This window comes from Rhinoderma darwinii, chromosome 1 (assembly GCF_050947455.1).
Source record: "Rhinoderma darwinii isolate aRhiDar2 chromosome 1, aRhiDar2.hap1, whole genome shotgun sequence".
Lineage (NCBI taxonomy): Eukaryota > Metazoa > Chordata > Amphibia > Anura > Rhinodermatidae > Rhinoderma > Rhinoderma darwinii.
Genome location: NC_134687.1, coordinates 486,016,614 through 486,031,024, shown reverse-complemented (window position 1 = coordinate 486,031,024; position 14,411 = coordinate 486,016,614). Strand labels below are relative to the sequence as shown.

The 14,411-nt window shown below is 39.0% G+C and overlaps 1 protein-coding gene across 1 annotated transcript in view; it reads right to left on the bottom strand.

Moving 5' to 3' along the window:
- RPH3A (rabphilin 3A) overlaps positions 1-12,718 on the bottom strand; it is a 180,598-nt gene extending 167,880 nt beyond the window's left edge. The window contains exons 1-2 of the mRNA XM_075835143.1: positions 12,638-12,718; positions 9,761-9,772 (exon numbers count right to left, since the gene is read on the bottom strand). Coding sequence (XP_075691258.1) covers positions 9,761-9,772; positions 12,638-12,714 — 89 coding nt within the window. The 5' untranslated portion in view covers positions 12,715-12,718. The remainder of the gene's footprint in view (positions 1-9,760; positions 9,773-12,637) is intronic.
- Positions 12,719-14,411: the final 1,693 nt, after the last annotated feature.

The window sequence follows — 14,411 nt, the reverse complement described above, 5'->3', positions numbered from 1 at the left end:
ACTGGAAGCCTGTGCTAGCATTTCTTCTGCGGTGTTGCTATCAGTGTGTGAAGAGTGGGAGAAGAGGGTTGCATTGACAATCCAACACAATGGGCAGCACTTTGAACACATTTTATAAGTGGTCAGAAACTTGTAAATAACTCATGAAAGAATAAAGTAACGTTAAAACCAAGCACACCATTGTTTTTCTTGTGAAATTCTCGATAAGTTTGATGTGTCACATGACCCTCTTCCCATTGAAAAAACTAAAGTTGGATACAAAATGTCAGACTTCAAAATGGCCGCCATGGTCAAGACCCAGCTTGAAAAGTTTCCGGCCCACCCTGTATATATATATATATATATATATATATATACATACATACATACACACACACACACACACACATATATATAGCACACAAGAAAATGGTGACAGCACTCTACGAACACTAATGCCACCTACTGTAAGCACTAAATATAAATAAATATGCATTACTACTAAATCTACTTAGAATAGGGAGGTTCTAAGCGCACATTTTGATCATATTGTGTGAGCCCACCTGCCACGACAAGGCATCCTCTGTAAGGTGGGAACCTACGCTGCACATACACCCAGAACTGGGACTAAGCCTACATATATACCTGGGGATGGTAGGATCCAGCATTAAACTAATTAAAATCACCCAGGGCAGAATGGGAGGAGTGCAAGAGCAAAGAATGGAGGCAGTCAATAACCCCACATATATGGATCCCATAAACACAAAAGTTTGAACAGAACATTTCAGCAAAATGAAAGAAAATGTGTATACAGGTGCAAGAACGCCTGTGACTGCAAATCTATACAGCACACAAGAAAATGGCGACAGCACACAGCGAAACTAATGCCACCTAAACACTACAGATAAATAAATAAACTATATATATATATATATATATATTATTATTATATCGATTGAACCAAACTCTGTACCCCACTGAGTACAGTAAGAGAGAACCTCTGATGTTACTTTTACGATTCCTGCCTTGAAGCCATGTTAAGCATTCATGTGATTGTACAAGAACGTTATTTCAAATTGGAATATTATTGTGCATTAACATTGTTTTACTGCATCCACATCATGAACAAACACTACAGCAGTGCATTATATCCAATCATTGGAACCTATTAGTATGCAGTTTTCTATAATTCTACATAATTTAATTTTAGAATATTTTTCTCATCCATGATGAATCATAGCATTAGAGCTCTGAGAGATGAAAAGCTTCTGTTCACTGCAATATGAAATATACATAAACCAGTTTATAGAAAGCGTAAAGGAGGTGAAAGATCCCAATCAAAACCATTTGGTAACACATAAGGTTTTATCTTCTGCAAAATTCTACTTTGTAGAAAATACTGTAGAAGAATTTATAACCAATAGAATAAAAAACAGAATTGGTCATAGTTTCACCCGAAAATGTCTGGGTGATTGCCAGCTGTTTATCTAGGTTTCATATTGCATTTTTTGTACTGATGTTACTTGGTTGTTCCATAGTTAAGCCATGTCTACAAAACATATTTTCAAGCGTTTTTGAGAGCATAAAACGCTCGTATTAGGGTATGTACACACACACTAATTACGTCCGTAATTTACGGACGTATTTCGGCCGCAAGTACCAGACCGAACACAGTGCAGGGAGCCGGGCTCCTAGCATCATAGTTATATACGATGCTAGGAGTCCCTGCCTCTCTGCAGGACAACTGTCCCGTACTGTAATCATGTTTTCAGTACGGGACAGTAGTTCCACGGAGAGGCAGGGACTCCTAGCATCGTACATAAGTATGATGCTAGGAGCCCGGCTCCCTGCACTGAGTTCGGTCCACTACTTGCGGCCGAAATACGTCCGTCAATTACGGACGTAATTAGTGTGTGTGCACATACCCTTACTCTTCGAAATGCACTTGAAAGACGTCGCAAACAGCTTTGCATTTATTTTTTAATACGCTGTGTAGTTCATATGAGACGTATTTTTGTGCTGTTAAATAAACAACATATCGTAAAAATATGCTGCGGAAAGAAAAGTGACATGTCACGACTTGCGTTTTACTAGCTGATTTTTTCCAATTTTCCTTTAACACTTCAACAAACGATTATTTTTTTCAGATCTTATTAACCCCTTCCGGCCCAAGCCTATTTTGGCATTTAGGTCCACAGGAATTTTCTCACCACTGCAAACCAAGAGCCATAACGGTTTTATTTTTCCATCTATGTAACTGTATGAGGGCTTTTTTTTGTGGGATGAGTTGTATTTTTCAATGGCACCATATTGGGGTATATATATAAAACGTATTAACTTTTATTAACTTTTTCTGGGGAAAAAAGGGAAAAAACAGCAATTTTGCTATTTTTTTGCAGTTTCACATTTTTGCCGTCGTTGTAGCCTCTTTTTCGCGTGACGAGTCATATTTTTTAAAAGAACCCTTTTCGGGGTAAATATAAATTACTGATTAATTATTACTATATTTTTTGAGTGAGAATGAAAAAAAGGCAATTCTGCCATTGTTTATTAAGGTTTTTTTTTGTTTTTTTTTATGTTGTGCACCATGCAGTTTAATTAACATGCTAACTTTATTATACCGATTGTTGTGATTATGGCAATACCAGATCTGTATATTTTCTTAAAACTATTCCTAAATAAAAAAAACACATTGTGATCTTTTGATCGCTTCTATAATGCTTTGATATACTTGGTATACCAAAGCATTATTGCCGGTCAGTAATAAACTGACAGGCAGTATGTTAAGCTGTGTGTTTGCCACAGCCTAATAGGCATATAGCCATAGCAGGCATAGGCTTTGTCAAACCACCTAGATGCTGAGGTCGCTTTTGATTGCGTCGTCTAATGGGTAAAAGGGCTGGGATAGAAGATACAGTGGAGGAAATAAGTATTTGATCCCTTGCTGATTTTGTAAGTTTGCCCACTGTCAAAGTCATGAACAGTCTAGAATTTTTAGGCTAGGTTAATTTTACCAGTGAGAGATAGATTATATTAAAAAAAAAATAAGAAAATCACATTGTCAAAATTCTATATATTTATTTGCATTGTGCACAGAGAAATAAGTATTTGATCCCCTACCAACCATTAAGAGTTCAGCCTCCTCCAGACCAGTTACACGCTCCAAATCAACTTGGTGCCTGCATTAAAGACAGCTGACTTACATGGTCACCTGTATAAAAGACTCCTGTCCACAGACTCAATTAATCATCCTGACTCTAACCTCTACAACATGGGCAAGACCAAAGAGCTTTCTAAGGATGTCAGGGACAAGATCATAGACCTGCACAAGGCTGGAATGGGCTACAAAACCATAAGTAAGACGCTGGGTGAGAAGGAGACAACTGTTGGTGCAATAGTAAGAAAATGGAAGACATACAAAATGACTGTCAATCGACATCGATCTGGGGCTCCATGCAAAATCTCACCTCGTGGGGTATCCTTGATCCTGAGGAAGGTGAGAGCTCAGCCGAAAACTACACGGGAGGAACTTGTTAATGATCTCAAGGCAGCTGGGACCACAGTCACCAAGAAAACCATTGGTAACACATTACGCCGTAATGGATTAAAATCCTGCAGTGCCCGCAAGGTCCCCCTGCCCAAGAAGGCACATGTACAGGCCCGTCTGAAGTTTGCAAATGAACATCTGGATGATTTTGAGAGTGATTGGGAAAAGGTGCTGTGGTCAGATGAGACTTTGGCCTTAACTCAACTCGCCGTTTTTGGAGGAAGAGAAATGCTGCCTATGACCCAAAGAACACCGTCCGCACTGTCAAGCATGGAGGTGGAAACATTATGTTTTGGGGGTGTTTCTCTGCTAAGGGCACAGGACTACTTCACCGCATCAATGGGAGAATGGATGGAGCCATGTACCGTCAAATCCTGAGTGACAACCTCCTTTCCTCCACCAGGACATTAAAAATGGCTCGTGGCTGGGTCTTCCAGCACGACAATTACCCGAAACATACAGCCAAGGCAACAAAGGAGTGGCTCAAAAAGAAGCACATTAAGGTCATGGAGTGGCCTAGCCAGTCTCCAGACCTTAATCCCATCGAAAACTTATGGAGGGAGCTGAAGATCCGAGTTGCCAAGCGACAGCCTCGAAATCTTAATGATTTACAGATGATCTGCAAAGAGGAGTGGGCCAAAATTCCATCTAACATGTGTGCAAACCTCATCATCAACTACAAAAAATGTCTGACTGCTGTTCGTGCCAACAAGGGTTTTGCCACCAAGTATTAAGTCTTGTTTGCCAAAGGGATCAAATAATTATTTCTCTGTGCACAATGCAAATAAATATATATAATTTTGACAATGTGATTTTTTTTTATTTTTTTTATATAATCTATCTCTCACTGGTAAAATTAACCTAGCCTAAAAATTCTAGACTGTTCATGTCTTTGACAGTGGGCAAACTTACAAAATCAGCAAGGGATCAAATACTTATTTCCTTCACTGTAACTCTAATTCCAGTCATTGCAGCGGGATATCGGCTGTATATTACCATTGAAATTAATGTACAGTTTTGTTTGCATGGTGGGGTTAAAGGGGCATATGGTCATCATAAAGGAAAGTTCCCTGCTCGGGACCCCCCCATGTGTAACAGTGGCTCCCAATCTGGTGGCTGGTGCAATCTTTTGATAACAACCCATTTTTAATAGACAACTCACTCAAGAAGGGGCATCGTTAGCACCAGGCACTCAGGGCTCATGGCCCGCATGTTTTGCCTAGTGCCCCAGATCTTCAGACAGGGCCAGCGTTAGGGGGGACAAACTGGGCAATTTTCCAGGGCCCCCTGCCGACTATAGCAGCCATAGCGGGATGAGGGTCCCGCACCACCTGGTTCTCCAGGGAACGCTGTGGCGCTATATAGAGGGGCACTTTATTGTGTGAAGCACTAAGGGATCATTATTACCATCTGGAGCACTGTGGATTATGAGTTTGTGTAGAGGATGGGGTATAGGTGGGGAGGATGCTGGAAAAGCGAGAAACCAACATGGCTGTGTGTCAAATTCTGCAGAGAGGAGTCGTGGCTGGAATAAGTCGTCACAGTGGTATGGGCCAAATGGAGAAAAAAGGAAAAGAGAACGACTAATCAGAGAAAATATCACCTGTGAGTCACTAGATATAAATGTGCTGTAATCACTTATATGGTCTGCAGAGCTCCTGTGTAAAACTGGCATCTACCACTATATGGTGATAATATTGGTTTTTGTATAGTGGTTTTTATTCGGTAACAGTATGAGGGTATTATTCAGTCATTATGTGGTTATAGTGTGGTGGTATTAGTAAAAGTACGGAGGATATTATGCAGTCAATATGTGGTTATGGTGTGGAGGTATTATTCCGTAACAGTATGGGGGATATTATGCAGTCACTATGTGGTTATGGTGTGGCTGAAATATCCAGTAACAGTATGGTGGTATTATTCAGTCACTATGTGTAGTGGTAATATGCGTTCATGATGAGAAGGTATAATTCAGTCACTATGTGGTGGTAATAATGATCTTTGTATAGTGTGTTTTATTCAGTAACAGTATGGGGGTATTATTCCATCACTATGTGGTGGTAGTATGTGGTCACTATGTGTAGGTATTATTGAGTAAAAGTATGGTGGTATTATTTAGCCACTATGGGGTGGTAATATGTGGGGATATTATTCTGTAACAGTACAGCGGTATTATTCATTCACTATGTGGTGGTAATATGTGGTCATGGTGTGGAGGTATTATTCAGTAACAGTATGGTAATAATATGTGGTCATTGTGTGGCTGTATTATTTGGCCCTTCTACAGTGGTTTCACATGGTAACTGTCTGACCGTATAACTTAGAAGCCTACTATTCTACATAGGTTCGTTCTTATGACGGGGCAAATTATTTGGGGGCAGGTCTACTATGAATACATGTTTCAAGCATCAAAGAAATTATTTTAATTCACCAGTGTAATAGGAGACTCTCATTCAAGTATCCATGGATAACATTCATGTAAAATATGGACTATGAAAATCCCTTCGTTCTGAATTGTTGTTTCAGTTACAGGCTTTTTAATCAGACATACTTGATCGGACCAGAGGCTGTTACCGTGACGATGATATTATATATTATGTTGGAGTAAAGCTCCACTTTTGCATATAAATCTACAATTGGAAGATTAAAAATGAAGCCATTGCATTAAATTGTAATTAGCAAAATGATTTATTGCTGGGAGACACTTTTGGTCTAAGCGCATAAAAATCCAGTATGTCCATATATTCTGCTGACACAATGAAGAGGGAGAAAGGGAAGGGATCAAAAACCCCTTCTATAGCCTGTTCAAACATTATCACACAATATGGCTGCCATGTAGAGATTCTGCTACATTTTGATTAAAAAAAAGTAAGCCCAAAGATCAATTTTTATGTCTAACAAGTTATCTTTCCGTGAAATTCCATAATTTCTCAAATCTTTTGTTTATAAAGAAAGCACATAAAAGTTGCGTGTATAGTATTGGCTGATACGATGAACTTAGCGGAGTCAAGCAATTAACCTAATATCAACTGGGAGATAAAGAAATGTCGTTTTTAAAATGTTTGCGTTCACGTGACAAAGTAAAAGGTATCGCCTATTGTGTCTTTTCTGATTTGCACTGCTTTTCACTAAAGAAACGTTCTATATAAAACAAGGACGTGGAAACGCGTTCGGCGTTCAATCTTTGTTCAGTATGAATGCACACTCTTGTTATCAGGTGGACAATATTTATCTGGTGTCAATGCACACTATCAATATAGGTGTTACGCTGAATTGAGGAGTGTGACTGCACACTACCTGCATGTGCTGATGCTCATCTCAGCGATAAAGTACTCTGTGTTGTAGATATTGCTGACTAGTGTGAATGCACACTTAATATACCCTAATTAGTTGGTGTGAATGCACACTTGGTATATTATATTCATCTAGTGTGAACGCACACGTTTGTTTAAATATACAGTCCCTTGCTAGTGTGAATGCACTATACTGCTCGAGGTGCTGCACTGTTTGTCATGGGTGTTAATGCACAGGGAATTTAGGTGCTGTGGCTCATTTCAATTGTGAATGCACACTGTGTCGTAGGTGCTACGTTATTATTACTGAGTGTTCACACACACTCTGCTGCTAGGTATCAGATCTTTACTCTGTGTGAATGCACACTTTGCTATTTAGTCCAGGTAGGGACAGAATTTATGTTTTTACTAGATATTTGCAGTAGTTTCATTACAATTTAAACAAATATATTGGCACCCTTATCTAGTCTTACCTACCTGGTTAGCCTGGTATCTATAGAAATTATTGGCTTGAGTAGCCCATTATAAACAGTTAAAAAAACATTATATAAATATATATTACGTTCGGGTCAACTGAAAAATGTAAATACATTTTTAAAAAGAAAAAAACAAAAAGGATCTGTCTTAGCCCATGGTTTATAGGGGGTAATAAGAGAGAGAGGCCACAGAATGGGGCAACAGAAGAATGACATCTACAAGACTAAATGTAATTTTAAAAAAATCCTCAGAAAACATAGTCTTACTGGACATAGACATTAGATGTATGCCAGCCAAACACTCAGATTTCGGCCAACCATTTAACGTGTATGACGGCATCCGACTCACCCCCGTCAGCAGCTTTCTCCCTGTTGAAAACACATGAACCCCTCGACTGCGGGTGTATGTGTATGGGGGAGTGAAGAATAGCTGTCGGCTGAACGATCATTCAGCCGACAGCTATCTCAAGTACATGGTCAGTTTTATGCTCGGTTTACATTCCAACTGGTCATTCGATCAGGTTTCTGACTTCCTTTTGGCAGCACGTTTTAAAACAGATACGCCAAATAGGTCATGGCTCCGTTAAGGCTAATGTTATCAAAGCCTGAGTTATTACAGTTGTACTTTTTTCAATAATATACTGTATATAGAGCACAATTCCCCCCAAAAGTCCTCATGGGGGTCATGTGAAGTCCTCCGGGGGGGGGGGGGGGGTCGCAAGGCACTCACTGATTTCCTGGTTTCAACTGTATCTGCATCCTCAGGACGCAGATACTGTTGAATTCAAAGCTAGAGCAAGGAGCTGACGGCTCCTTGTTCCAGCAGTCACTATGCCGTGAGCGGCTCGGCGCAGACAGGCATGATGTAGTGTGATGTCATCGCTCCTGTCTGCTCTGGGCTACACACTGCACAGACCAGAGGAGCAGCAGGATCTCCTCCACCCATTTTGTGAACGGCATAGGTGAGTATGCATTTATTATTTTTGTTAGGCACTATTGGGGCTGTGTGGAAGCAGCTATGGGTGTATTATACTGCATTGGGGCAGCTGTGGGGTATTATAGCGTGAGGTGGCAGCTATTGGGGACTTTATACAGTGTGGAAAGAATGGTGGTGATTATGGGGATATTAAACTCTGTGGGGACAGCTATGGGGCATTTCACTCTGTGGGGACAACTATTGGGGCATTATACTGTGTGGAGGCAGCTAAGGAGGCATTTTACTGTGTGGGGGCAGCTATGAGGGGCATTATACAGTGGGGAGGGCAGCTATAGGAGCCTTATCCTATGTGGGGGCAGCTATAGGGGCATTATACTGTGTGGGGGCAGCTATGGGGGCATTATACTGTGGGGGCAGCTATGGGGGCATTATACTGTGTGGGGGGCACTAAGGGGACATTATACCGTGGGGTGGGCAGCTATAGGGGCATTCTATGTGGGCGCAGCTATAAGGGCATTATACTATGTGGGTAGCTACAGGGACATTATCCTGTGTGGGGGCAGCTATAAGGGCATTATACGGTGTGGGAGGCAGCTATAGGGGCATTATATGGTGTGGGGGCAGCTATGGGGGCATTATACTGTGTGGGGGCAGCTATAGGGGCATTATACTGTGTGGGGGGCACTAAGGGGGCATTATACTGTGGGGAGGGCAGCTATAGGGGCATTCTATGTGTGCGCAGCTATAAGGGCATTATACTATGTGCGCAGCTACAGGGACATTATCCTGTGTGGGGGCAGTTATAGGGGCATTATACTGTGTGGGGGCAGCTATAGGGGCATTATCTTGTGGGGGCAGCTATAGGGACATTATTCTATGTGGGGGCAGCTATAGGGACATTATACTGTGTGGGGGCAGTTATTGGGGCATTATACTGTGTGGGGCAGCTATAAGGGCATTATACTGTGTGGATCCACTAAGGGGGTCATTATACTGTGTGCGGGTCCACTCAGATGTGTTTCACCCCCTGTGCTAAACCCCTAGCTACGCCTCAGATGGTCACTAATGGAAGGGTCGGGTCACATAACCCACCATCACAGCCATAGACGTGCCTCAGCGACGCACAGCAGCAGGATACCTTGAGCCCGTCCCACCCCTCCCCTGCACAATTGTCATGGTTTTCAATGTTGCAGGGACTTCTTTTTCTAAAAGAGCTAAGTACAAGCATCTAATAATGAATGATGTTGACATACGTCAGACGAAATGGGGCCATGTACAGTAGTGGGAGGTCCCAAACAAAAATGTCTCGGCCAAAAGTGGGTCCCGGCTTCAGAAAGTTTGGGAACCACTGATATAGAGAATTGATTATATTGCGACAATAAATTCTGTATGCAGCAGTGAATAATTTAATATGAATAATGTAATATTTAAAGTGGAGCCATCTACAAGGTAAGAGCTTTTGTATCCTACCATCATCAACTCATAGGTTAACAACAGGTCAAGTATTCCAAAAAAGCAAAATACTCACTTTCCTTTTTCACTGTGTGCACATAAGGGAAAAAGAAAAGGAAAACAACATGAGTAAATACAGCGCCATTCACATTCCTGGATTAAGCCAATGTGTTTTTATACAGATAAAAATTTACAATGCTGACCAAACATTTTGCGTATTGCCATTGCTTGCTTTATTTTAACACCTACAATATACTATATTATATACTATAGTTTATGCTAAATAATAATATCCTCTTAATCTACAGTATGTTGAAATCAACTAAATTTAGTTTTTCCATTTTTTTCTAAACCTATAATTATCATTTTTTCCTTAAGCATTCTGATAATACATAAGAAAATTGGTGGATCCCCATGGCTTACTTGTTGGTCAACCATAAGAAATAGGCCATTTTACAGCAGGCTGTATCTGCTCCTCCACAGACCAAATAGAGAAGGTCAAAGAACAGTCGACATTCTTGCGTATTTCCTTCACTGGCCGACAAGAAGGTTACACCACAGTCCTAAAGGCTTGGAATTAAATTATTACCCCTATGTAATGGGAGTGATTCCCATATGTATTAGAGAATTACAACTTAATTTTAACTATACTAAAATTCAGTAGGACATCAACCATTTGTCATACCCAGAAGGTCCTGAGGTAAATCACATTGTGGGGGGAAACTAAATGCTTTAATTGCTAAATAGATATCATATGTTTTCCTCCCATACTCCAAAAGCATACAGATAGGTTAACGGTGTTTGAGATGAGGAAATTTAATTAAGGACTGATGGGAGTGATGGTAATCAAAGCTGCAGATTATATAGGCGCTAGGAAACAAACAAACAAACACATTTATGCTGTTTACATTACATTACTGATGATGGAGGCCCAAACACTCCGTAAAACTAGAATATAACATACACAAATGTAGACATGTAATATGTTAGCCTTAGTGGTTTAAGATAAAACAATATATATATATATATATATATATATATATATATATATATATAAATCATGAAAAATTATTTCACCATAAATTATGATCAGTGTCATAGACATTATATTAGGTAAATGGGGCGTTTTTGCCAACTAATCAAAGATGACAACTGTGAACCACATAAAATGAGTGCAATTTATACATTTTTGACAACAGCCAATAAAATGCAGCAATTAATTAAATTAAGGTTTCTGCAAGCTTAGGAAAGCATTCAACTCAAACTAGAGTGATTTATCAAGTCAGAAATATCGGCATAAAACTGATATCTTAATGAAATGCTAATTGCTTGCTCGTAATAAATAATGCTTCATAATGAATAATGAGAATATTCCTCACATGGCATTTTGTGTTTGATAAAATATGCACATTTTGATGAAATTCTTAAAAAAAATAATAAATCACGAGTAAATGAGTTCATTCCCAAGGAATGTGTTAAACTCTTAATTGGATCAGTCCATTTTGTAGCCAAAATTCATTAAGACATTGAATTTTATAATAGAGCCAAAAACATAAAATTTAGGATGAAAAGGAAGACATGTATTTTATACTTTTATATCTCTTACACTGTACGTACATTTTAACTAGGTAGCTCTATTTTAGTTTTAGCTTATTAAATTGCCTTTGGACAGGGGTATTCTTTTATAGATCCCATCTGAATTCCTTTTAATAACCTTTTCTACAAGGTCATTTACAGAACAATGACAAGGAAGGGATAGTACATGCCATGTGCTCTTCATTCATTTTCCTTCTTCAACTTTAAGAAGCGGACATATCCTCTGATCACCGGTCTCTCCATCAAGATGAATAATATTTATGTGACACCATGTTTATCCTATTTACAACGATTGAAAATTGATCTAGTACTGTACATACAAGTTGTATATCAGTTTTATTGTTCCATAGTGCTTACACAAACAGATCCAATGACCTTATTAGAGGTTTAGAAATGAGTTAGAAGTTTTCTATAGGGACATATATATTTCTATTTGATACTACTGGCAGGAAGGCAATGTCTCTCGTGCACCTGCCCTCTTTATAGATATGAATCATTTTATTACAACTCTAACCAAGGCTGGCACATAACTTGGTCATCTGTTTATGTTCATTTTCATAACTGTGCATGATGCATTAACCCCCATTTTTCTATACTGTACAGATTTAATTTCTATACAGAACTGTCCCTTAACTTGTAGAATTAATTTCAGGCTCCCACTTTAAATATTCTATCTCTTTATATTAATTTTAGTTCATAATAAATGAATGAATGAAACCTTTTCTAAACATAAAGCTATCCAGCATTCTCTGATCATTCATTGGTCTCAGTCCCCATCTAGCAGGCATAGACTACATATTCTCTTTATTCTGCCAGTCCGTGAAACTTCTCAATCATCAATGTCATTTTGAGGTCCTTTGAGGGTGCATTGCATAATCTTTGCTGTTTGACACCAACTACACTGGCTTGTGTGTTTTTTGCATAAATTGTGGCTTATTAGTTGTAGGATTTGTAGTTATATTCTCATGAGTATTCTGCGGATTATATGTTCAATAACATTTAGTCAAAGGGTCTATCTTTTTTGGGCAGCACTGGTTAAAAGGGGTTGTCCCATCAAGACAATCCCTTTTACATATAAAGCTGGCCTTACATATCGCTGCTTGCAGTGAAACCAGCCCCATATGCCCCCATAGAACACTGGATACCCCAAAGGAAGTTCCAGCTGTCCATATATCTCTCCCTGCTGTTGATACTGCAGGGGAAATATAGTACTTCATGCCGTGTCTTTTGCTTTCTTTTATATTGAGCAGGCATACAATATAACTTTTCTCTTTTTTAAAAACACCTGAATTCATTATTTGTAATTCTTAACTAAATGATTCATAGAATCCAAAGAAAAATCAATTCTAACACTTACTTGGATCGAATACCCATTTGTCTGTCATTGGGACACATCCAACGGTTAGAAGAATTTCCAATCACGGTGTCTGTCATTGTTCTTCACTACCTATGCAACAATATAATAATATGGTCAACTCAGTCAAAAAACATTGAAAAGGAAACACGTATACTTTTTTTTTTAATGAATACACACATAGGTCACTGTGCAAACAAACCAGCAATTAATATCGTGAACATTTTACTATCAAAGCAAAAGGCAGTTAACATGATTAAAAAAAAACAAATTGGAAAAATGGCGTTCAGCCATCAGCCCCTAATCTTGACTGGTACACACATTTGAAAGTTTTGTTGATTCTTTTACTTTTATTTTTTTCAGATTTCAGATTTTTTTCTTTAATTTGATTTAGGTTGATGAATTTTTGAATCAATGTTTGTTTTCTCACTGATTACAATGCAACTTAAAATATTAACAGATCTTAATATACTGATTATACACAGATTTCTTGTACATGTAGAAATTCACAACTGCAAATAAGAAGAAGAAAAAAAAAAAGCATAAATTAAAAGAAAATATAAAATAAAGTAACCCAATAAAAATGACTCAATTTAAAAGTATGTAAATACATGCGTGGTGTTTAAAGCTATAAAAGTTTGAAATATAACTCCGTAGTTTAACAGAATTTCATTTTAGGTTTACAATTCTGTGCTCATTATCTTCACACTATATATCAAAGTCAACTATACGGGGTCTTGTTTTTGTAAAATACCACTGGTTCATTTTTTAGTTGCCCAAGGTGTGTGAAAAATATGAAAAAGGCATTTTGTGAGGAGTCTTTTTCTACAATGATTTGGTTTACTTACTGTCATGCCTAGCGCAGTGGATGTGTGGTGCTTTCTTAGGATCTGCGGTTTTATCAATGTTAAATAACAGTGTTGGGGACACAGACTATTCAAACTATCCAAGTCATCATTCAGTTTGAATAGATCACAGAATAATGGAACTTAAAATGCGGGTTCATTGGTGCTAAGGTTTGTCAAAGATTTTAAAAGTTGCTCTCCAGTTGATTCGTAGCATCAGAGTATAAACAGTCAATTAGTCAGATCTTGGAGTGATTAACAAAAATGTGTTCAACCTGAATCTATAATCACGGATAATTGCACCATTATGGGCATACCTTGGGATGCCTTAGCGGGGGGGGGGGCTACTGTCACTATTGTTTTTGGCTTAGAATGGGAGGGACCTTCCTGATATTTATATTTATTTTTAATATTCTGTCTGATAATGTATTGTGTTGTTCTCCTCCGATTGTGCTGTGCAGTTGTGTATGACCTGGACTGTCCCTGCAGCCCCGACCGGGCGCCCTTTGCTATTCTTAACGGGGGACATCACGATTCTCTGTATCAAGGTCCAGCTGACAGTTACGGCGCACATGCCGGTTTGTTATGTTATTGTGGCTATCCATACTCTTTTCTATACCAATTCGGCAATGTCGACTATACATCTGAACTAAGTTCTAAATGACAGCTATGGCGCCTGCGCCGACCGTCTACACTTTTGTTTCTGCCACTATTTTTCTAAGTCCAGGATAAGCGTCATTGCGCACGCGTGTTGCTAATATGGCAATATCGTTATGTGCCTGTTCTAAGTCCGGATTGACGGCTACGGCGCTTGCGCCGACTTGCCATACTTTTGCTGTTGCTTTTAGTGCTCACTATTTTTCTAAGTGTCTGCTATGTGCCATGGCACATGCGCGTCTCCTCCGGAGGAATATACTATGGGGCGTCTACTC